Genomic DNA, 24,352 nt, shown 5'->3' with positions numbered 1-24,352 from the left:
CTTTTGCATCTTTGTAGAACTCTAATTCGGTACTCAATCCCCATAAATGTGTACAACCTTACATTTACACTAAAATTCATCTGCTGTTACTTAGTCCCATCCACTTAATTGGCCCTGATCCTATTAAATGTTAAGATCTCCCACACACTTGACCACACATCACCAAATGCTACAATGCACAAGAAATGTCCTTCATATTCTCTCTGAATAGTATGAACAAAAGACACCCAGACCATACTCTAATAGTATGGACACAGAGCAGACGCAGTAATTGAACTGAACACTCAGAGCTGACCCCTGTGAAAGCCCCTTGGACAGAGTTTTCTGATTTTTCAAACAGTAACTTTGTTACAAACCCAGTTTTCAATTCAAGCAACTAATTTGTCATTTTTGTAAATAGTGCATCCCCAGTCCTTGTGCTGCAGAAGGGAGATGTCCTTTGATAACTCTGTCTAGATCTTTAATTTGAACTCAAACTTCTGCTTGATGGCTTGTCTTTTGAGAAGAATGATTTGTAGAACAAGACCTTCCTTCCTTGGGAATAGACATTTTAGTTGCTTTATTGCTAGAAATAGCTTATAATATTAATCGGAAGAAGTCTGCCCATTAGCATTTAATATCTCTTCAGTTTTCGAGTATCTTCAACACCTAGAATTATTTGCGAAGGATGATCTTTCCCCATTGGTCTATCCATAGGACTTTTCACTTGGTTATTCGTGTTGAGATTCTCGCATGGTCAAGTTTTTATTCTGAAAAAACGCATTCCCCGGGGCTCTGGTTTCACCTGTCATGTCTGCACATTTCAGGCATTAGTTACTGAGCAACATTGTTTTATATGACACACTGATCAGGCAGGGCTCAGACCCCATTCTAGATTTTTACCTAAGGTCATCTCACATTGTCACCTGCAGTCGTCGCATTCTTTCATCTGCTTTATCATAGAAACAGGAGAAAGCCATTCAGCCCCTGGAGCCTGTTCCATTATATCATGGCTGATTTCTGCCTCACCTCCATTCACCCACCTTTGATCAATATTCCTTGATACCATTACCTAACAAAAATCTATTGATCTCGGTATTTAAATTTTCAGTTGTCCCAGCATCCAGTCTTTTGGGGGAAAGAGTGTTCCAGATTTCTACTACCCTTTGTGAAGAAATGCTTTCAAATTTCACTCCTGAATGGCCTGGCTCTAATTTTAAAATTAAAAAAAATTCATTCTCGGGATGTGGGTGTCACTGGCAAGCCGCCATTAATTGCCAAGCCCTAATTATCCTTGAGAAGGTGGTGGTGAGCCGCCGCCTTGAACCGCTGCAGTAAATGTGATGATACTTTGTAGGGGTTTTGGGTAGAGAGCAGTTAAGAATCGGCCATATTGCTGTGGGTCTGCCCTCACATATAGGCCTTCCCGAAAGGACATTAGTGAACCATTGCATCCTTTGTTCTGGATTCCCCCACCAGAGGAAATAGTTTCTCTTTACCATTTCGAATCCTTTTATCATTTTAAACCTCGATTTGTTCCCCACTCAATCTTCTGCACTCAAGGGAATACAAGCCAAATTTGTATAACCTGTCCTCATAACTTAATCCTCTATCCCTGGTGTTATTCTGGTGAATCTGTGCTGCAACCCTCCATAGCCAATATATCCTTCCTGAGGTGTGGTTCCCAAAAACTGAAAGCAGTACTCAAGGTGTGGTCTGACCACGGCTCTTATAAAACTGAAGCATAACTTCCTCCCCTTTATATTCCAGCCACTTTGAGATAAAAGTCAATATTCCATAAGCCTTTTTGATTGCTTTTTGTACCTGTTCACTAACTTTTAGTGATTTCTGTACACTGGCACCCAAATCCCTTTGCTCTTCCATAGTCCCTAATTTCTCAACTACTCCTGCACCTATTTTCTATGTTTCTGTTGAGAAAATACTCTGATTTGTCTTGGATCCAAAGTGGATGGCCCACACTTCCCCACATTGAACTCTTATTTGTCACAGTTTTGCCAGCTCACTAATCTGTCTTTATCCCTTTGAAACGTCTTGCTCCCATCTGCATTACTTACTGTGCCTCCCAACTTGCTGTCATCTGAAGTGGATCCATCTTTTCTATTACCATGTCCAGTAGGTATTCTTCATATGTGAGCCAAGTCGATGACATAAGAACATAAGAATTAGGAACAGGAGTAGGCCATCTAGCCCCTCGAGCCTGCTCCGCCATTCAACAAGATCATGGCTGATCTGGCCGTGGACTCAGCTCCACTTACCCGCCCGCTCCCCGTAACTCTTAATTCCCTTAATGACGGTTAGCAAGTTCATATTACTATTAACACCTCTTGGTTATCCATGATTATCAAAGCTGATTGGGGTTTTTTGTGCAGACTTCGGATGTCCTGGATTGTGACTCTTTCGATATTCCTCCAGCATAGACGTCCAACTTGGCCATCTTTGATTGGCACACTGTTTCATAGGTCATACCCTAACCCCATGCTGCTACTTAAATTGAAGCAGGCTTCTCAGGAACTTTATGTCAGCCCCGTGCTTTGCCATGGGGCTTGGCAAAACAAGTCACCTGCTCTTCCATCTTTGTTATCAGTGGCTGCCTTTTCAATTCAAGCCACATTCCTTTTGGAGGGACATGCGAGGATTTTGACCACCTTCTCACCTCAGTCCCAGACACTTGACTTCTTTACATTGAACTTGCATGTTGCTATTCCAGTGCCTTTCTTAATACACTTCACCTCCACTGCTGCCGAGCCTCTGAATCTCTTCATTTATTTTTGAAGCCCAATGCTGAATTCGATGCTGTTGTTAGGCTTTGCACGCCTGCATATGTTTTCGCACTGTAAAACTGAGAAGAACATGATGTACGTCGCTTGGCTGCTGAAGCTCCCATGGGAATGAATGCAAATTATGGACCTTTGCAGTTCATTCTTGGACTACGTTCCTCATGATAAATGTATGCAAACGATTACAGTAAGTACTGCTCATCTTTTAAAGCCTTTCTGTTCATTGACTACCACCAAAATTTCAGCTGTAAGCCACAAGTACATTGGGGTTTTTTTGAATTGCAAAATACAAAATTAGAATGTAAAGCTCTCAAAATGTGATTGAAATACTAGCCTGTGTAAAATATCTTGTCAAATTAAAGGCTGACAGAAAGACCTCATCTTTGGCCTTGCTGTTGAACCATCGATGTTGCCCTTCATCTGGTAAATCCTCTCGGTAATTTTAAAGGCTGGTGTCCAACTATTAATCCTTCTCGGGCCTGAAGGGAAAGATGCAGTTGTACCCAGAAGTCTTTGTTACACTACGCCCTGGAGTGGACAAGTAATTCTTCCCAACCTCCCAGGTGTCACCTCCCTTCCTGAAGGCAGTGACTCGTATTGGATGGGGGCACGGCAGTGCGTATGGTTCCACGAGTGCCAGCAGCCCTCTGGAACCTCACTCATGTGACCAATCAACGTGTTGCTATACTGGAAATTCTGTGGCACTCTTGCCGACTGATCCATGGAAGGCTGTTGGTAATGGAAGGCTAGAAGAAGGCCACAGACTGCTTACCAAGCTGAATGCAGATGTATAATGGTTCTGGGGGGCAGGATGGCGGTGGGGACAAGAGGCGATAACGATAGATAGGAAATTAGCTTGGTCGTAGCAAAGGAAGAGAAGAAAGAATGAATTAAAACATTAATTTGTAAATTTTGTGTAGAAGCTGAATAAAGTAACATAATCTGAAGAAAAATTTTAGAGCCCTCTGCCTACAAGCTTCAAGTACATTTTAATACAATCTGTTTTCGTGCATCGCATTTGTTTTTTGACTGCTTTAAAAAAATATATCCTCTAGTGTTGTGTTGACTTTTGATGTCTTGTGATTTAATGTTATATGTAAAAAAAGAAAATTGGATTTTTTTTTGTCTGGAATGTATTACAATTTTTCTCTTGCCATTTTTGTGTAAAATTTACAGAATCAGTGTTACATCCTACGCTGCAAAGGTAATGTGCCATTACTCTAAGGCTGTCCTTATTTGCTCAGTATGTTGATTTCTTTTGAAAACAAAATGTCTTTGCACTTTCTCAGTCATTGTGGAGGGAGGGCAATGGGTCTCAGAAAATCGAAAACTATTTGTGATTCTTCTACCATCTAATGGGGGGGGTGGGGAGTAAAGAGAGAGACAGAATAGGTATTATGTTGATAGACCAATACCAACATTTTCCAGAAAGCAAAATACTGCAGATGCTGGAAATCGGAAATAAGAACAGAAAATACTGGAAACATTCAGCAGGTCGAGCAGCATCTGCTTCAGGTCGATAACCTTTTGTCAGAGCCGATGACCTCTCGCCTGAAACATTAACCCTATCTTCCCCTCTTCACAGATGCTGCCTGACCTGCTGAGTGTTTCCAGCATTTTCTGTTTTTAAAAGCAGCATTTACCAGCGCTGTTTCGTATATACAGTATAACCTACGATTAAATGGCTAGTGTGGGAGAGGAGAGACATAGTTACTAACCTAAGTAAACATCCCAGCATTCACTAAGGCTGTCAACTGGGCGAACCCGGTTTAAAAACAGCCTTCACTAGTGCAAGATTGGCACAATATAAAACCAGCCATGAACTCTTCAAAGCACTATCAAACCTGTGGTGTTTTACCATGGAGCTGTATTTGTGAGTCCAGTAAGACTGGTAACGGTCTAGCACTTGTACCTATCTCTAAGCTAGTGTACTATGCTGTGATGGCAACTGACTTCCATTCTTCAGTATTTAATAATAATGGTAAAATTAGTTCATTTTTAAAAATATAAAAAGTTTTTTGCCAAATGGGGTGATTCTAATTGTGGCATTTAAGATGATTAAAGGATTTATAGGGCAGATAGAGAGAAACTATTACCCTGGTGATGGTGTTCATAAAAAGGGACATCATTTTAAAATTGGAGATGGGCCGTTCAGGGGTGATGTCACGAATCACTTCTTCACACAAAGGATAGTGAAATCTGAAACTTTGTTTCTCTTTCCCCCCCCCCCCCCCCCCCCCCCGAAAAAAAAGCTGACTGGGGGTCATTTGAAAATTTCAAACCTGAGATTAATGGATTTTTGTTAGGCAAGGGTATTGATGGTTATGGAATCGAGGCGCGGGTAGATGGGGTTAAGATACAGATCAGCCATGATCTCATTGAATGGGGAAACAAGCTTGAGGGTTGAGTGACCTACTCCTGTTCCTATGTTTCTAAATACTGTTCCTGAACTGGATGATCTTCAAGGTTTCACAGGTTCAGCTATTATTTTGTGACCCGGACACAGACACTTCAATCCAAAAGCGCATTCAAGGCAATTAATCTGGTCTCTTTTTTTTCCCCTGAGCACAAGAGGCACAGAGCCAATGAAATTAGCAACTATTTTGTTCAAATCTTTGATTGGGACTGATGCGTCTATCTGCAGCTGCAGACCACCGCCTAACATCATGACTACCACTTATTTTTAAAATCAGTATCGTTTGCAGAAAACAGTGCCGCAATAATGCAAGTAGAGCTCAACGGTTCAAGCTGAATCTGCGCCAAAAAGTGTCGTGCACATTGACAGATGGTGCTGCACCTTTAACGTTTAGTGCCAGGAATGCAGCTTCTGGGCCCAAATTTAATTGTAAAAGTGGCCCTGTTGGAAATTTAACCGGAGTTGCTCCACTAGAGTAGCTTACCATTAATTGAGGTCAAAATTTAGCCTTGGCCTGTACTTTTGCCCAGCACTAACCTTAAATCTGTAATTGTATGAATTTATTCTTGAATTATTTTCTCTAAATACAAGAGAGCTGGAAGACACGGCAACTTTAAAGCCTACCATTCCTGCGTACATGCTGAGGGAAAATTATAATTCTTGTGGAAAATGACTTTTGGAATGGAAGATTATTCATCCTTATTGCAAGAATATTAATCTGGAATGTTTGTGGTAGGCTTTGGATTAGAGTGTCTGTGACCTACTTTATAAAATGATGAACACGATCTCGAAATTCACTGGTATAACTGCAAAGTCAATTTAAATAATCTAGGTTTCACGTCCATTCTCTTTCACTGCATTGACTCCGGAGGTGATAAATATTCCCGACTATTTTTAATATAGTGGGAAGAGCAACCATATAGTGAAAGTCACACTGCAGTAGCTGTGATTTTTGAGGGGAGAAAGTGAGTGTTAATGAAGGTGCAGTTCTAAATGCTCCCCTAATCCACTGTACTAAATGCAAACTCTGCTTTCATGTGAAATGTGTTGTGCATTACTAAAAGCTTTTGTGTCATTGTCGCTGGTTATGGTTACTAGTTTTTTAAAATGGCATTCATGCCTCACACAACTACACACTCCAGAAGGTTTCTCAATTCCCAGATTTACTTCTAATACTGTAAGTGTCTGGAAGTTCCTACGATCACAGGTCACTTAATGCCACTTCTATGCGGTGTTAGCATTGTGCTCAAGAAGCAGGGTGCTTCGGTCCTGCATCCATTTCAAGCTGCCTGTCTCTTCAATACATGCAATTTCAGTCGTGCAATCTCCAACGGGTTAATTTCATGAATAATGGTGAGAACTGTAAAGGATAATGGCAACTTTAATTAATCATCAAAACCAGTTAATCTAAAAGAGAAATTGATCCCCACTATCTCGCCATTAAATTTCCAGTGTAACAGTTTACTTATGACAGTTCTTACTTAAATCCTCGTTTTTGGTGATCAATCATGGCCAATTGACCCTTAGTAACATAGTGATGTGTTATATCCAGCAGGTGGAGCTCTCCAGTGGCTGCATTGTTGAAGTCGTGCAATGGAGCTTACCTTGGGAAAGCCAGAATCATTGGCATCTGACACGTATAGGGGACAGCTGTCTCACTTTAAGTAGTACAACTTAAATGTGTCCTAACTTGCACCAAGTCCTGCTCATCCATCACCCCTGTGCTCGCTGACCCACACTGACCCGGTTAAGCAACGCCTCAATTTCAAAATTCTCATCCTTGTTTTCAAATCCCTCGCCCCTCCCTATTTCTGTAGCCGAGGCCCAAAGCGCTGGAATTCCCTGCCTAAACCTCTCTACCTCTTTTTCCTCCTTCAAGACGCTCCTTAAAACCTATCTCTTTGACCATGCTTTTGGTCACCTGCCCTAATTTCTCCTTATGTGGCTCGGTATCAAATCTTTTTGTCTCATAATACTCCTGTGATGTGCTTTGCGACACTTCACTCCGTTAAAGGCGCTATATAAATACAAGTTGTCAAATATAAGATGGAGAGCAGCATACTTGACCTTAATTTACTGGAAGGATATCTACCCTCTACCCAATTTGATATTCTTACTTGTAAGTAATTCATAGAAATAGATGCAGGACCGATACATCTTGAACATTTAGTACAAAAATATGTCAGTAGCTGAATTTTGCAGTGGTGAGGTGAGGGGACAATCTTGCATCATTTGTCATTTAAAAAAAATGGGTATTGTGAAAATTCAATTAAAATGAATAAAGTGACCAAGATTATTTTGTCTCATTACACTTAAATCACTGCATGTTGTATTACACACTGACCAGTGTTTGAACCAGCACATGGCTAGGACATCCAAAAGAACATTTGTTTCCTATCAAAAGTGATTTAAAATAAAAAAGACTGTTGGGTATAATGCAACTGGGATTGGAGTAGTTGAGGTCCAGTAGTAGCGCTAGGATTGCTTTACGTGTGTGTGTATGTGTATATATTTTAAACATACACATCACATTAAAAATATCTAAACCAAATAACATACAGATGTTTAGAATTGCCCGTCCTTCATAAAAATCTGTACTGGTGAGGTAAACCCTGTCAGCAGAAATAATTTGAGGGGGCGCGGAGGGAGTTAACCTCATTCCATTCAAATCCGACAGTTTCACAGATATCTTTTTTAAATTACTGAATAAACTCTCTCCTATGATAGAATATTTTACTACTAAGAGAGTGGAGGACATGCTTCATTGTTTTTTTAGGTTATTGGTCATTGCGGCAGCTTCAGAACCAGCTGGAGTTCAAGGCTTCAGCCCCAGTGCAAGAGAGGAGACTTGCTCTATTTTTATTGCGTAACGTTTGAGCTCGGTGATCATGTTGCCCCCAAAGCTGAAAGGAAGCCCATTAGAAATGGAGCATAAGGCCACAACACGCCGCTGCAAAGCCTGGGTCCTAGGATAATAATGGGCATTATAACAAATGTAACAGTACGGTGTAGAGCTAAACACCTCGAAATCATCAGTCTAGTGCATGAAGAGCAGTCTGTGGGTGATTAAATATTCTTTAAGGGGCAGTTGTTTGAACTAATTAATTTTTCCTTTTCTTTCATATTTTTAAATATCCTTCCAAACCCTGACATTAAAAATGATCCCTACCTCTGTGCTCGAATTCGTGACACCCTTCCTATTCTTTTTCAAATCATCCTTCCAAACAATGGATCTTTCAACGGAACAGAACTACAAAGCCAGCTCCGCATCTGGATGGGTAGGTCGTGTTGTACTTTTGTTGTCTAATGATTCTTAACTTTATAGAGATGTATATAACCTTTAACCTGGAGTCTCAAATTATCCTGCTCTAACTTTTAACCTGGAGTCTTAAACATAATAATTAGAGCAGGAGTAGGCCATTCGGCCCCTCAAGCCTATTCCGCCGTTCAGTGAGATCATGGCTGAACTTCTACCTCAACTCCACTTTCCTGCATTGATTCCCATAATATCCAAAAATCTATCGATCTCTGTCTTGAATATACTCGACGACTGCGCCTCCACAGCCCTCTGGGGCAAAGAATTCCAAAGATTCAAGTGAAGAAGTTTTTCCTCATCTCGGTATTAAATGGCTACCCCCTTATTCTGAGACTGTGACCCCTGGTTCTAGACTCCTTAGCCAGAGGAAACATCCTCCCTGCATCTATCCTGTCCAGCCTTGTAAGAATTTTTATATGTTTCACTGAGATCACCGCTCATTCTTCTAAACTCGAGAATATAGGCCGAGTCTACTCTATCTCTCTTCATAGGACAATTCCCCCATCCCAGGAATCAGTTTGGTGAACCTTTGTTGCACTGCCTCAATGGCAAGTATATCCTTCCTTAGGTAAGGAGACCAAAACTGTACACAATACTCCAGGTGTGGTCTCACCAGGGCCCGATATAATTGCAATAAGACGTTTTTACTCTTATATGCAAATCCTCTTGTAATAAAGGCCAACATACCATTTGCTTTCTTAATTGCTTGCTGTACCTGCATATTAACTTTCAGTGATTTGTGTACAAGGATACCCAGGTCCTTCTGAACACCACCATTTCTCAATCTCTCACCATTTAAAAAAATACTCTCCTATTTTTCCTACCAAAGTGGATAACTTCACATTTCTCCACATTATATTCCATTTGCCATGTTCCTGCCCACTCACTTAGCCTGTCTATATCCCCTTAAAGTCTCTCTACTGCATCCTCACAACTTCCATTCCCATCATCAGCAAACTTGGATATATTACATTTGCTCCCCTCATCTAAATCATTGATATAGATTGTGAATAGCTGGGGCCCAAGCACTGATCCTTGCGGCATCCCGCTCGTTACAGCCTGCCAACCCGAAAATGACACGTTTATTCCTACTCACTGTTTTCTGTCCGTCTTCAATCCATGCTAGTATATTACGCCCAATTTTGTTCGATAAATTGTTTAACAAACTGTCCTGCTCTAACCTTTAACCTGGAGTCTGAAATTGTCCTGCTGCAATTATTGCAATATATTTCTTTAAAACCTCAACTAAAGAGGTGATTTTCAATTCTGCACATTCTTGTAATCTGCCTTGAGAAGTGTTGATAAAATTGTATTGTGGTGGTGGAAACGCCCCACTACAAATCACTTTTGATACTGGGGATAACCCTGTAAGATGACGTGTTGGATACACAAATTGTCTGTGCTATCAAAACACTGTTGAGAGGGTAGGGATTTTTTACGGTTATAGCACTGGTGCATTTTGTTTTCAGGGGAGGTAGGGAAGGGATATTTAAGATGAGATCAATGGAGGAGGGAATCCATGATCGATTAATCATATATGGCCTCTGGATGGAACAAACTTTAATCGGCTGAATGGCCTTTTCTTGCACTGAGCTAGGCTGTAAGCTCAGGAATTCCCTCCCTAAGCCTTGCTGCATCTCTTTCCTCCTCGAAGATGCTCCTTAAAACCTACTTCTGACCATCGTTTGGTGCATGTTTGTTTGATAACATCCTCCATATCCATTGAAAATAAATATAAGTTGATATAACCAGAATAGGTGATACCAAGATTATTGCACCAATAGTTAATGAGATTGCAGACAATAGCTTCATGTTGGCGGTTGCATAACTGTATTTGTGTTTATGTTGTACAGAGTAGACTAGGAGTATTTTAGTTATCTCCTGTATAGAAGATTATGAAGTGGGGAGAACACTCATTCATATCAATAAAATTGGTCATCTTGAAGGAACTGTGCTGCGAGAGCTGGAGAACTGTTACTACAAACGTAAACCCCATGCATTAAAGGGTAACAAGTGTGGCCCGCTCGAGTGAATTGTTGCAGCATGTGGATGCCCTGGTTCCGATCTGCTCGGAAGCTTTTGTTTTCACCGCCTCTGGGACCTTTTGCACAAAGTTGCAATACTCGGCAGTACGCAAAGTGTCGCACCTCAGAAAATCATTGAGCATACGAGTAGGTTGTTCCACATGCTGACTTCAAGACATTTATCGACAAAATAAGAAACAGATCAATGGCTCACACCTGCTAATGTTGCTGAGGTGTTCCTGGTTTGTATGGCTTGGGTTGCTCACTGCCTTAGCCAGCTGAAATAATGGAATGGCTGACTATTTTTAAAAGCAGATCCTTTTTGTCAGTATGGAAGAGCCTGGATGTGATGATCAGGGATTCTACAATTATGAGAATCATGTGAGACTGCTCAACGATTTAAAACAAAAAGGAGTTGTTGCACTTAGTTATATCCTATGATCTTGTATCCTTTGGAACAATGGATACAGCATTTGAAACAAACTCTTGTGTCTGCTCGTGTGTATTGAAGTAATATAGTTACTAAATCCGGAGTCTCTTACGTGTTCAATTAGAGATTTGGCAGTGGAACCATATAATGTAAAATGTAACAGATGAGGAATGTTCAATAGTAATTGGCTTTAATGGAGCTGTACCCATCTACAAAGAGCTGACTAATAAATTTTATTCATCCCAGTCTTTTGATATTAATCTGTGTCCAATATATTTATGGCTGCTGTGCAGGAATCTTAACGCAAACTCCCATTTTAACTCTGATTTTTAGTGTACATGTCGTCTTCGGCCAAGTAATAACTGGCTTCGACGCGATAAAAGAAATAGAAAACCTGAAGACAGATGCTGCCAGCCGACCATATGCAGATGTTCGAATCATTGACTGTGGAGAGTTTGTTCCAAAGTCTGCAAGTCACGGTGAGTTTTCTTGTTGACCTCCGAGATGTTTTATTTCAGAAAGGAAAAAATATGTGATTGGTAATATTTGCAGTTTTAGCTTTCCGTGCACCATTCCTCAACCAAGATAGCTGATGGTCTTTTCCAGTCCATCGTTTTATATGTCCATAAGCAACAAAAGGTGTTTAGACCAAGGATGCTTCCTGACGAGCTCCTGCAGTGATGTCTTGGGCTGTGATGTTTGGCTTTCGACAACTGCGTCATCTTCCTAAGTGTCAAGTTTGACTCCAGCCACCAGAGGGTTTCCCATTGACCTTAGTTTCCATAGAATCATAGAAGTTTACAGCACGCAAGGAGGCCATTTCGGCCCATCGTGTCTGTGCCGACCAACAAGAGGCTATCTAGCCTAATCCCACTCTAGGTTTGTAACCCTGCTGGTTACGGCACTTCAAGTGCACGTCCAAGTACTTTTTAAATGTGATGTTGGTTTCTGCCTCCACCACTCTTTCAGGCATTGAGTTCCAGACCCCCACAACCCTCTGCGTGAAGACATTTCCCCTCAAATCCCCTCTAAACCTTCTAGCAATTACTTGAACTGCGTACAGTTTTGGTCTCCATATTTAAGGAAGGATTTACCTGCATTGGAGGCTGTTCAGAGAAGGTTCACAAGATTGATTCCGTAGGTGACTGGGTTGACTTGTGAAGATAGGTTGGGCCTATACACATTGGAGTTCAGAAGAATGAGAGGTGATCTTATCAAAACATATAAGAATGAGGGGGCTCGACAAGGTGGATACGGAGAGGATATTTCCACTCATAGGGGAAACTAAAACTAGGGAACATAGTCTCAGCGTAAGGGCCGCCCATTTAAACCGGAGATGAGGAGGAATTTCTTGTCTGAGGGTTGTAAATCTATGAAATTCTCTGCCCCAAAGAGCTGTGGAGGCTGGGTCATTGAATATATTTAAGGCGGAGATGGACAGATTTTTGAGCGATAAGGGAATAAATGGTTATGGGGAGCAGGCAGGGAAGTGGAGCGGAGTCCATGATCAGAGCAGCCATGATCATATTAAATGGCGGAACAGGCTCAAGGGGTCAGGTGGCCTACTCCTGCTCCTATTTCTTATGTTCTTAAATTTATGTCCCCTGGTTGTTGACCCCTCTGCTAAGAGAATTAGGGCCTTTCTATCCGCTATATCTAGGCCCTTCATAATTTTATACACCTCAATGAGGTCTCCCCTCAGCCTCCTCTGTTCCAAGGAAAACAAACTCAGCCTATCCTATCTGTCCTCAACTAAGATTCTTCACTCCCAGCAACATCCTAGTAAATCTCCTCTATACCCTCTCCATTGCAATCAGGTCCTTCCTGTAATGTGGTGAGCAGAACTGCACGCAGTACTCCAGCTGTGACCTAACCAATGTTTTATACAGTACAAGCACAACCCCCCCCCCCCCCACAGCTTTTGTATTCTATGCCTCGGCTAATAAAGGCAAGCATTCCATATGCCTTCTCAATCACCTTATCTACCTGGCCTGCTACCTTCAGGGATCTGTGGATATGCACTCCCAAGTCCCTTTGTTCCTCTGCACTTCTCAGTATCCTACCATTTAATGTGTAATCCCTTTCCTTGTTAGCCCTCCCCAAATGCATTACCTCACATTTTTCCGGATTAAACTCCAAGTTTTACTCCGGCTCCTTGGTTCTGCACTTAGTAACTACCTTTGACAACATTCAACTGTCACCTTTCCTCTGGCAATCATCTCAAGTCCATTCTGTTGAGGTGTGTGGCCAAATTGTTCTGGCAGAGTACAATCAGTGCATGGCTGCCAATGATGGGGTTGAAGGGAGGGATGTGCATGACAGGCCAGAGTCAGAGAAACCGTTTTTGGCGTAGGCTTACAGTGCTGGAGGGAGAGTACAGGTATAGAGAGGGGAAAGGCCACCAGATGTTTCTCTCAAGGATGAGCATTTTAAATCCGAGCACTTGAGTGACTAGGAGCCAATGTCGGTCAGCGAGGACAGATGAATGAGACTTGGTATGGGATAGGATACAGGCAGCAGGGGTTTGGGTAAGCTGAAATTTACAGAGGGAGGAAGATAGAAGGTTGACCAGGAACGTTTTAGAGTAGTGAAGTCTGGAGATGACAAAGGTGTGGATGAGGGTTTCAGTCGCAGACGACCTGAGGTAGAAACAGAGGTGGACGATGTTACGAAGGTGGAGGTAAGAGGTGTGTGATCGGGAGGATATGGGGTTGTAACATCAGTCTGGGGTCTGACAGAATGCTACGGTTGGGAACAGCCTGAGACAATACCAGAACAATTTGGTGTTTGCAGTTGCTACAAAGTCAGATTCAGTGATGGATCCATAATAGTTTAAAGAAGTGGTGTATATATTTTTTAAAGGGTTGGGAAAATGGATGAGCATTTTAAATCTGAGCCCTTGAGTGACCAGGAACCAATGTCAGTGAGAACAGGTGAACAAAACTTGGTATGGGCTAGTTCTTTCATAGACCCAGCATAGGTGTGATGGGCTGAATGGCCTCCTGAATGGCTGTAAAAGTGAAGATCTTCCCTGATTTCGGGCTGAGGAAAGTTTAAGGCTTTTGCGTACTGTTTTGGCTTGGTTACTTTTGAAAATAAGATGTCGAACTATCTGCAGCAATGCTAGAACACTGTACTCAGAACTGTACACTGTATACCATTTTCTCATCTGCCCATGCTTTACTGGGATATCATTCCACAGTTTTAACTCATCCAAGCTGCTATTATTAATACACAAGCTTAGTTACTGAGTATTTGCAGTTTATTTGACATGGGATAATCCTGCCCTCACCAAGTATTCACACATGTGAGTCACCTATGGCGATCAGCAAGTAGGACTCTGGCTCGGTTTCTGTTTTTGCTCCCTATAACCTAAGGGCCTTGAGGCCAATTGTATTCAGTCCTCTTCGCTGCAAACAGCTAACTTAATTACTGTTGAAATGGATGGCTTCAGATTGGCAGGTGCCTGTAAATTCCTAGCCTGAGGTCAGAAGAAACCAGCATGAAATGATTTTCTTTTTAATATATACTTTGAAACTTTGAAGTGTGATGCACGCTGTCTTGTCTTGTGCATATATCGATGCGTTTACATTGGGCGATTCACTGTATCTTGCTTACCTTTCAGTGACTGAACGCAAGAAAAAAGTTACTGCCGCCTACTCCTCGCATGAATCCGAGACCAGCTCCGATTCTTCAACATTTTCCAAGTCCTCGGACTCGGAGACGGAAACCGAAGAAGAGAGAGAAAGGAGAAGGAAACGGAAAAGGAAGATGAGAAGCAAGCACTCAAAAAGACAGAAAGAGACCAGAAGCAAAAAGAGAAAAGTATCTTCCAGCCAGAAGAGGTGCAGTAAGATCTTTTTAGCCATTTATATAGTGTGTGTGTGTTTTATAATTGAATTATATTGCAGTACTTTCCAACCTGGTATTTCTACTGTGAAATTTAGACTAGTCTGAGAAATTAAATTTGGGACATTTTACTCCATTAAAGGCACTATTTAAATAAAAATTATTATTATTAAGAAACAAAATTTGGACTGTCCTTTTTAGTGCAGCCTGCTACTACAGTAGTCCTTTTAAAAATCAACACTTTCACAATGCTCAGATTTTCTCTGTAGATTGCAGTCTGTCTTACTCATTTCCTTTCTTCCTCCCATATCATTTTTGCTCTTTCCTAAGTTACATAACTTGTTACGACAAACAGAAAATGACAGAATTAAACACTTCTCGTTTTCCCTCCATTTATATTCACCCCCCCCCACACACACACCCACACACACACCCACACACACACCCACACACACACCCACACACACACCCACACACACACCCACACACACACCCACACACACACCCATACCCACACCCACACCCACCCACACACACACACACACACACCCCATTCTATTTATTGACTCCCTCTTTGGGCTCAGGTTCCACGGACTTGGGGATCACCCTCCAGTACCACGCCTGAGTAGCCGTGTGTGAGCCTGGGCATTGGGTACAGGCTAACAATCTGACTGTGGTGTGCATTGAAGCCCAGCTGCTTCTGTCTTCACCTCATTTCTAATGAAGGTTGCTAAGTAATGGTCAGGAGCAGTGAACACTGGCTGTTTTCTGCCCTCCCTAACCCTTTTAGTACCCAACTGCTGCCCTGATAACATCCTCAGCACAGACGGGGCATCAAACCTGGGTCCTCCCTAGTCAGTGTGTTTTCAATTGTTTGAAATGAATGTTTTAAATTTGGGTTTGTGCTTTGACTCACTCTCCAGTTACATATCCCATTCCTTCCCAGTCACGTGTTTTATACATGCTTTTTTTTTTCAATTCTAGTGCTATTTTTCTTTGCTTCTCTAACTTGCTTCGCTGTTTGGTATCTCACTTCCCAAGTTCCTGCTATCTCAGGCTGTGAGGAAGTTGCACGGTGGGAGCTTATTCCACGTCTGTCTTTTTTTTGACTTGTTATTGATGTGGAGTGAGTTGTTTCTAACTCCATGTCAGTGAAACTTACAAGCAGGTGTTCATGGTGAAATACACGCTCCCAATCACAATGCTGTTGGCTTGTTTTTTCAAAATGTGCAAAGAGGAAAAAATACTGCTGGCATCTGGGGTGCAGTTTGAGCAAATGTAAATAGCAAATTGTCAGTAAGGCGGTTAAATTGTAGAAAGGGGAAACCATGCATGCATTGATTCAAAGCTCCAAGCAATTAAGGCAAAAACATCAGTTGCTGTTCATCAGCTTGTGGCTCATCTGCTTGCATTCCCTCCCTCTCCCAAATAAAGGAGAACATGGAGAGAGGAGAGGAGAGAAGAACAAGACTTGAGTGAAAATAGAAAGGGAGGGTAAGTGAGAAAGTCATTGATTTGAAACTCGTTCCACTGTAAGATACAATTATCACCTCTTAGTAACTTGAGTGGTTTGTATAGAAACATAGAAAATAGGTGCAGGAGTAGGCCATTCGGCCCTTCTAGCCTGCACCGCTATTTAATAAGATCATGGCTGATCATTCACCTCAGTACCCCTTTCCTGCTTTCTCTCCATACCCCTCGATCCCTTTAGCCGTAAGGGCCATATCTAACTCCCTCTTGAATATTTCCAATGAACTGGCATCAACAACTCTGCAGCAGGGAATTTCACAGGTTAACAACTCTCTGAGTGAAGAAGTTTCTCCTCATCTCAGTCCTAAATGGCTTACCCCTTATCCTTAGACTCTGTCCCCTGGTTCTGGACTTCCCCAACATCGGGAACATTCTTCCTGCATCTAACCTGTCCAGTCCAGTCAGAATCTTATATGTTTCTATGAGATCCCCTCTCGTTCTTCTAAACTCCAGTGAATACAGGCACAGTCTATCCAGTCTCTCCTCATATGTCAGTCCTGCCAACCCGGGAATCAGTCTGGTGAACCTTCGCTGCACTCCCTCAATAGCAAGAACTTCCTTCCTCAGATTAGGAGACCAAAACTGAACACAATATTCCAGGTGAGGCCTCATCAAGGCCCTATACAACTGTAGTAAGACCTCCCTGCTCCTATACTCAAATCCCCTAGCTATGAAGGCCAATATGCCATTTGCCGCCTTCACCGCCTACTGTACCTGCATGCCAACTTTCAATGACTGATGTACCATGACACCCAGGTCTTGTTGCACCTCCCCTTTTCCTAATCTGCCATTCAGATAATATTCTGCCTTCATGTTTTTGCCCCCAAAGTGGATAACCTCACATTTATCCACATTATACTGCATCTGCCATGCATTTGCCCACTCACCTAACCTGTCCAAGTCACCCTGCAGCCTCTTAGCATCCTCCTCACAGCTCACACCGCCACCCAGCTTAATGTCCTCTGCAAACTTGGAGATATTACACTCAATTCTTTCATCTAAATCATTGATATATATTGTAAATAGCTGGGGTTCCAGCACTGAGCCCTGCGGCATCCCACTGGTCACTGCCTGCCATTCTGAGAAGGACCTGTAAGTGCAGTACCAACGGACTGCTGCATTATCAGAGGTGCCATCCTTTGGATGTGATGTAAAACCTGGCTGTCGTTTCCGGTGATTCGGATGCATGTTAAAAATGCCACAACACAAAGGAAGAGAAGAGTTCCACAGTATCCAAGTCTGCATTCCTGCCCTTACTCATTACCAACTAACTGCCCATCAAACTCATTGCTATTTGTGGGATCTTGCTTTGTGCCAAAGGCTGCTCTGTAAAAGCAGTGACTTCACTTCAAAGTGATTTATTTTACGTGAAGTGTTGAGAATTTCTGAGTCTTGTGATAAGGTGCTGTATAAATGCAAGCTCGTTTTCTTTGTTAGTCTAATCTAGGAAGCCTGCATTAATGCTGAGATTTTGAGTAGGTTTATTAAAAGATAATTCTGCTCAGAATGTAACTGACATAATTCGGTGTACTGCGCCGAGGAGATCTCGGCTGAGATGCCGACAGAAGGGGCAGGCTGAGACAATGCGGGAGATGCTCGAGGGCTAGATGGCCTACTCCTGTTCCTAATTCTTATGTTATGAAAAGCCGAGATATTATGGTCAACATCTATAGAACCCTGGTTAGACCACACTTGGACCTGTTGGGCTAAATGGCCAATTTCTGTGTCGTAAATACTATGCTATGCTATGCTAGAGACAATCCCTCTAATGGCCAGTTAGCAGCTGTATACACACAGCTTCATTGATATAAACCTTGCGGATGGGCTGCTTGAGGTGTGTCTGGCATTATTATACTATACTATACTAATAAATACACGGGTTTACTTAGCACCTTATCATGACAAACTGTGTCACAGCTCGCCACATCCTGAGTTACTTTTGAAGCACAGTGACTGTTATTCTAGGGGAAGAGAGTCTGATCATAAAAAGAGACAACGGTAGTTTGCAACCTTTGTTTTTTCCATTCAAGTGCTGCATATGAACTATTCTTAAGAAGGATGAGGGGTGATCTTATAGAAACATTTAAAATAGTGAAAGGGATAGACAAGATAGAGGCAGAGAGGTTGTTTCCACTGGTCAGGGAGACTAGAACTAGGGGGCACAGCCTCAAAATACGGGGAAGCCAATTTAAAACCAAGTTGAGAAGGAATTTCTTCTCCCAGAGGGTTGTGAATCTGTGGAATTCTCTGCCCAAGGAAGCAGTTGAGGCTAGCTCATTGAATGTATTCAAATCACAGATAGATAGATTTTTAACCAATAAGGGAATTAAGGGTTACGGGGAGCGGGCGGTTAAGTGGAGCTGAGTCCACAGCCAGATCAGCCTTGATCTTGTTGAATGGCGGAGCAGGCTCGAGGGGCTAGATGGCCTACTCCTGTTCCTAATTCTTATGTTCTTATTATGTTAATAGAGAAGTCCCATCTTATCCCATTAGGGGTTGCCAGTGGATTTTCTTTCAACAACCGATTTGCTTAAAGAAAGATGCATTTGTAGATATAGCCATAGATTAAATGCTATGGGGAATCATAACTTCGAAGAGAGCACCACTTTGGAAACTGTTTGTTATTTATTGTTTTTTAAATAGCCTCCAGGATGTATTTAAGCATGCTTGTGCACACATTTACTGGTAACTCTTCAGTGTTTAGTGAGCTTCAGTCTGCTTTTCTTCCTCCAGCAGTCACAATGGTGTTGGCGAAGAGGATGATAAAGACCGAGAATCAAACCCAAAGCGACAGAAACTATCAGTGAGGCCTGAAGAGATTCCTCCGGTACCAGAGAACAGATTTTTGCTCAGGCGGGATTTGCCAAAACCAGATACTGAACCGTGAGTAATTCCTTTAAATCTTGCTGGGTTTTTTAAAAAACAATTATTAACAAGAAAAAGATGGCATTATTCCGCATCAGTATCTGCTAACCCAAGATCCAAAGAAGTTGTGATTAATGAATAGCTTTTAGGCGTAGGATTTGCCTTCATTTAATTTATTAGTTGGAAACATTCTTAATAAGACTTTCCCATCAAGGAATTCATTCCATTTGAACTTTCTGGTACATGCAACTAATCAGTGCAATGCAATAAACTGACATCAATCTATATTGATCTATAGCTGTATGTGTATCTGTAAAACATTTAGAATCAAGGGTTATCTTTAATGCATGAATTTCCGGTGCTTTCAAAGCTGGACTGGCACTAAAGAGAAGGGAGCATTGATGCAATAGCTAGAATTCTGACTATGCAGTATTTTGGCTAATTAGTGTTCATATTAATGTTTGTTTTATTGGCATAGATTAGGTATAATTATTTTACATTTCCTCTGAAGTCTCTTGTGATGTCCAACATTCATCTTTGGCCTACAACCATGGAACGTTGGAGATCACAAGAGACTTGAAGGTAACGTAAAATAATCATAACTAATCTGTGCCTATAAAAACTCATCATACCATTTTAACTTTTTTATACTTTGGTTTCTTTCTCTCCTTAATTGCTTTTGTAGCCTTTTCTTCTGCCTTCCACTTAATTAGCTGAAGCTAATGACTTCTCTATCTTGAATAGGCTGATAACATTTTTGTTTTGAGAACGTTTCTATACATCGATATGAGGGAAAAGAACACACTCTACCCTCGGCTCTCAGTGTAGGCATCCAACACTCCCTGATCTGGTGTAGAATGGCTAGATGCAATGCAAAGCTCCCTTTATTCTTCCTGAACAATATTCCTCACACCTCCTCCTCCCTTTCACCCTCTTTATTGCACCAGTGTAGTATTTACTCATTTCCCAAACCACCCATCTTGTGGCCCATTTAGTGTTCATCTACCTGTTCAGCTGGATGTTAAAGGTCCACTCACATTTTTCAAAAGAGTATCAATGACTTTTGCCAGTGTCCTGGCCAAAATTCCTCTTTACAGCCTCTCCCGCCCCCCCTACCCCACCTCGCCTGCCCAACCTAACCAACAACAAATTGACTGTGCATTTGCTGTTTGAGAGACTTTGTTATGTGCAAATTGACTGCCACATTTTCCTACATAACAGTAGGGACTCCACTTCAATAAACTAGTTAATTTGAATGTGAAAAGGCTAGGGTTGCCCTGGAAAAATGACAGGTGCTATATAAATGCAGGACCGTTCTTTGTTATTGAAAAGTTTGGTGCAGCTAGGATGAAGAGTTTACTTAGGGCTTGCTAAAAATAACAGTGTATTCAAATCTGTTTTATGTGACAGAATAATTCAATAGTAAATATTTTTTCCTTGAGCCACTGGCATCCTCTCCATGCTTGAATAACAAAAGGTACGATGCTTGGGAAGCATTTATTATAAAGGCTGAGAAAGTATCTGTGGGTGAAATTTGACTTGTTAATCATTTATATTTGTGAAGAATGTGGAATTGCATGGTGTAGAACATTGTTAATTTTTATCATTTTAGATTCAAATTTTCAGCTCTCTTTTTTTCTCCCTTGCAGAAAACTTCAGGAAGCACCTTCAACTGTTATTGAGCAGAAACCAGTGGTGTCAAAATCCGGACGTAAAATTAAAGGCAGAGGCACAATGGTATGCATTTACTTTTATCTGCCTGTCACTTTTTCACCCTCTCTTTTTGGCTCTCCTTAATTGCTTTTTCTGAACTTTTTCTCGTCTTTCTTCTAAACTCCAAAAATCCTGTTGCTCAAACTCCTTCCTGCATCCTCACTGAAAACACCATCTCCCATTCCCACGTCAACTCACTCTTTCCCGCCATCTCAGAACTTGCTTACGAGTCTACCCTTCTACAATCTACTAGGTTTTGTGCTCAGTATCACCAATCCCTACTTCATTATCCATCTCATCTCTTCACTATTTCAATCGTTGGTGGTGCCTTACTATTTGGGCTTTGGGTTCTTCACCTAGATCTCTTTTTTTAATAAAACTCATATTGTACTTGTACAAATGAAGGTCCTTAAATTCATCATTGACTTACATATTGGAGGTAAACGTTCAATGTTTGTCCCCTCACAAAAATTGCTGACTTTTATTGAATTCCAAATTACGTTTTGCTGTCTGGAAATACTTCACCATTGACATCAATGGTAGGCAGACTCAAAAGGAAAACATGTATTATTCATATTTCTTACAGATAGTATTGACTGGAGCTGATGGCTCAGAATGTGATGTGATACTGAGCCATCAGGAACATTCTATTGGAAATTGTAAGTGTAGGCCCCATTAATGGACGACTGCCTATCCTCCTTGAGGAGGTAGCAAGCAGGGTCTCTTTGGCTTGAGTTGGCTTCATACTTACATACCTAACAATGGCAGATTGAAATACAAACACACACAATTCTTACAGGGCTTGACAGGGTAGATGCAGGGAGGATATTGCCTCTGGCTGAAGAGTCTAGAACCAGGGTCACCGTCTCAGAATAAGGAGTCGGCCCTTTGGGACTGAGATGAGGAGAAACTTCTTCACTCACAGGGTGGTGAATCTTTGGAATTCTCTGCTCCAAAGGCCCATGGATGCTCAGTCTTTGAATATATTCAAGACAGAGATCGATAGTTTTTGAATATTATGGGAATCAAGGGATATGGGGACAGTGCAGGAAAGTAGAGTTGAGGTAGAAGATCAGCCATGATCTTATTGAATGGCGAAACAGGCTCGAGGGGCCGAATGGCCTACTCCTGCTCCCAATTCGTATGTTCTTATGAAACAGAGTTGAACCTCTAGCAGAATCTATATTCCAATAACTGAGCTCGGCAGTTCCAGAGGGTACTCCCTAGCACTATTGGTGATCATCTAGCCAATCTGGCTGATTGATGGAACCCGGTGGGGTTGACCCATTACTGGGGGTTAAGATTCTTTCCATTTGGCACTAGGTAACCTGGCAAGCTAATGCTAGAGAGTTTAGTAATGTCTTGTTCTGGTAAGCTGCGTGGTTTTAGCCAGTTAAACTTCAGCACTATCGCCACACACATCCCTAAGTTTGGCTCTTGCCAAACTGGGTACCTAATTTCTCTGGACTTGGATAATTGTGGTGTGACCCTGTGGGGCGAAAGAGTGTACTCTATCAGGCAAGTGGAATTGCTGCTTTAGTGGAATTCTCAGTAGTTTAGTCAGGAGATTCTTAAGTTGATGGGTCAGGTACCCTGGCTGACCAAAAATGTAAGCAGCATGAGTGTCTGTGATGACCCCAGAGTAGAATAGTTGGCTGACACTGTCTAAATTCAGACGTGACGAATGCACACTGGCGGCATAAGGCACCATCTGGTGTCATACTGAGCCCTTCAGGTCAAGAAGGTCTTGGGTTCAATCCTCAGTCTATGCTGAATTCAGCTGGCATGGTAGCAGGGGAGTTGCAGGTGGCCTTGATCTGGAGATGAGGGAGAATCGGCAACAGTTTTTTCTGTCCATTGACTTAGGTTGCGAATGTGTTGAGTTCTTCAAAGAAAGGAAATGAGGGAATGTGCTCTGCTTGAACTGTGTGTTTTGTATGGTGGACCCAATCTGTCGAGAGAAATGGCAGATAGAGGAATTCAAGGGGGAGGGGGTTCAAATTCTAAAGTGCAGAATTGTCCTTCCAGGCCACACGGTGGAGAAATTGCATTTCATTACTCTCTCTTTTTGTACCTTTTTTCCTCTTTCTGGGTTAGCGCTATCGCACTCCTTCAAAATCTAGATCACATTCAGAATCAGAACTGGACGAGGAAAGCAGTGAAACGCCACCTCACTGGAAGGAAGAAATGCAGCGCGTTAGAACGTACCGAGCCGCCAGCTTAGAGAAATGGACTAAAGGAGACAAGTATGAATTTTATAAATTGGGACTTAAGTTTTGCATATAATCCAACAACGTCGAGTGCACTAAAAACAGAAAATGTTGGAAATACTCAGCAAATCAGGCAGCATCTGTTGAAAGAAATATTAACATTTCTCTCTCCACAGATGCTGCTTAACCTGCTGAGTATTTTCAGCATTTTCTGTTTTTATTTCAGATTTCTAGCATCTGCAGTATTTTGCTTTTGTATGTTAAGTCCACTAATGTTTCTGAGGACCCATAATTCAAAGTAGTATTCCTCAGTCAAGCTACAAAGAAAGATATGGCACCCTTCACAATCTCGGGTTGTCCCAAAGCATTTTACAGCAAATGAAGTACTTTTGAAGTGTAGTAATGTCGGAAACACGCAGCCAATTTGCACACAGCAAGCTCCCACAAACAGCAATGTGATAATCTATCTTTTCAGTGTTGTAGATTAAGGGATAAATATTGGTCAGGACACCAGGGAGAATTCCCCATTTCCTCGATATAATGCCAATGGATCTTTTACATCCCCCTGAGGGGGCAGGTTTAACGCCTCATCTGAAAGACGGTAACTCCAACAGTGCAGCACTCCCTCGGTACTGTACTGGAGTGTCAGCTTAGATTTTTGTGCCCCGGTCTCTGGCGTGGGACTTGAACCCTGAAGCTTCTGACTCAAAAGGTGAAAGTGCTACCCACTGAGCCACGGCTGATACCGAATCTATCATCTGCCTGTTGCATACTTTGTAATATTCTGCTTCACTACAGTGCACATGCTTCTGATATGTAACTTTTATGCATATAATGTAACTTCATTACATTCTAAGATTTTGCTTAGAGAGCTGAACTCAGCAAAACATTAAGGGGATAGTGTAATATGGGGATAGGGTGGGAAAGTGGAGTTGAGGTAGCAGATTACCCATGATCTTATTGAATGGCGGAGCAGGCTCGAGGGGCTATTGCCTACACCTGCTCTTACTACTTGTGTTCTTAACATAGGATTATGGCAACTTTTAATTTGATTACACTATGAGTTTGTGGAATTATAAACTGCACATGTCTGATTTACGAGTTCGGAATAAGTAAATCCCATAAAGGAAATGCCTTACACCTAAAATCACAAAGCACAGATGAGGGGAAATTGGAAACATGCATTCTGGGTAGGCCACCATTTATTGGCATTTGTCGGGAA

The 24,352-nt window shown here is 41.8% G+C and overlaps 1 protein-coding gene across 9 annotated transcripts in view; it reads left to right on the top strand.

The window, feature by feature from the left end:
* nktr (natural killer cell triggering receptor) overlaps nt 1-24,352 on the top strand; it is a 220,321-nt gene that overhangs the window by 159,808 nt on the left and 36,161 nt on the right. For 4 of the 9 annotated variants that reach the window (XM_070881738.1, XM_070881737.1, XM_070881734.1 and 1 more), the window contains 7 exons: nt 8,442-8,471; nt 11,297-11,442; nt 14,589-14,808; nt 16,247-16,306; nt 19,076-19,225; nt 20,857-20,944; nt 23,018-23,166. In XM_070881738.1, the coding sequence (XP_070737839.1) occupies nt 8,442-8,471; nt 11,297-11,442; nt 14,589-14,808; nt 16,247-16,306; nt 19,076-19,225; nt 20,857-20,944; nt 23,018-23,166 (843 nt within the window). Of the gene's footprint in view, nt 1-2,838; nt 2,965-3,963; nt 3,982-8,441; nt 8,472-11,296; nt 11,443-14,588; nt 14,809-16,246; nt 16,307-19,075; nt 19,226-20,856; nt 20,945-23,017; nt 23,167-24,352 lie in introns of those variants that run through there. The other 5 variants (XM_070881743.1, XM_070881742.1, XM_070881735.1 and 2 more) reach the window with 5 other exon arrangements.

The sequence above is a fragment of the Pristiophorus japonicus genome, chromosome 5 (assembly GCF_044704955.1).
Source record: "Pristiophorus japonicus isolate sPriJap1 chromosome 5, sPriJap1.hap1, whole genome shotgun sequence".
In the NCBI taxonomy this organism is placed as follows: Eukaryota; Metazoa; Chordata; class Chondrichthyes; family Pristiophoridae; genus Pristiophorus; species Pristiophorus japonicus.
The sequence above is the reverse complement of the archived record's forward strand: the minus strand, read 5'-3'. Positions and strand labels throughout refer to the sequence as shown.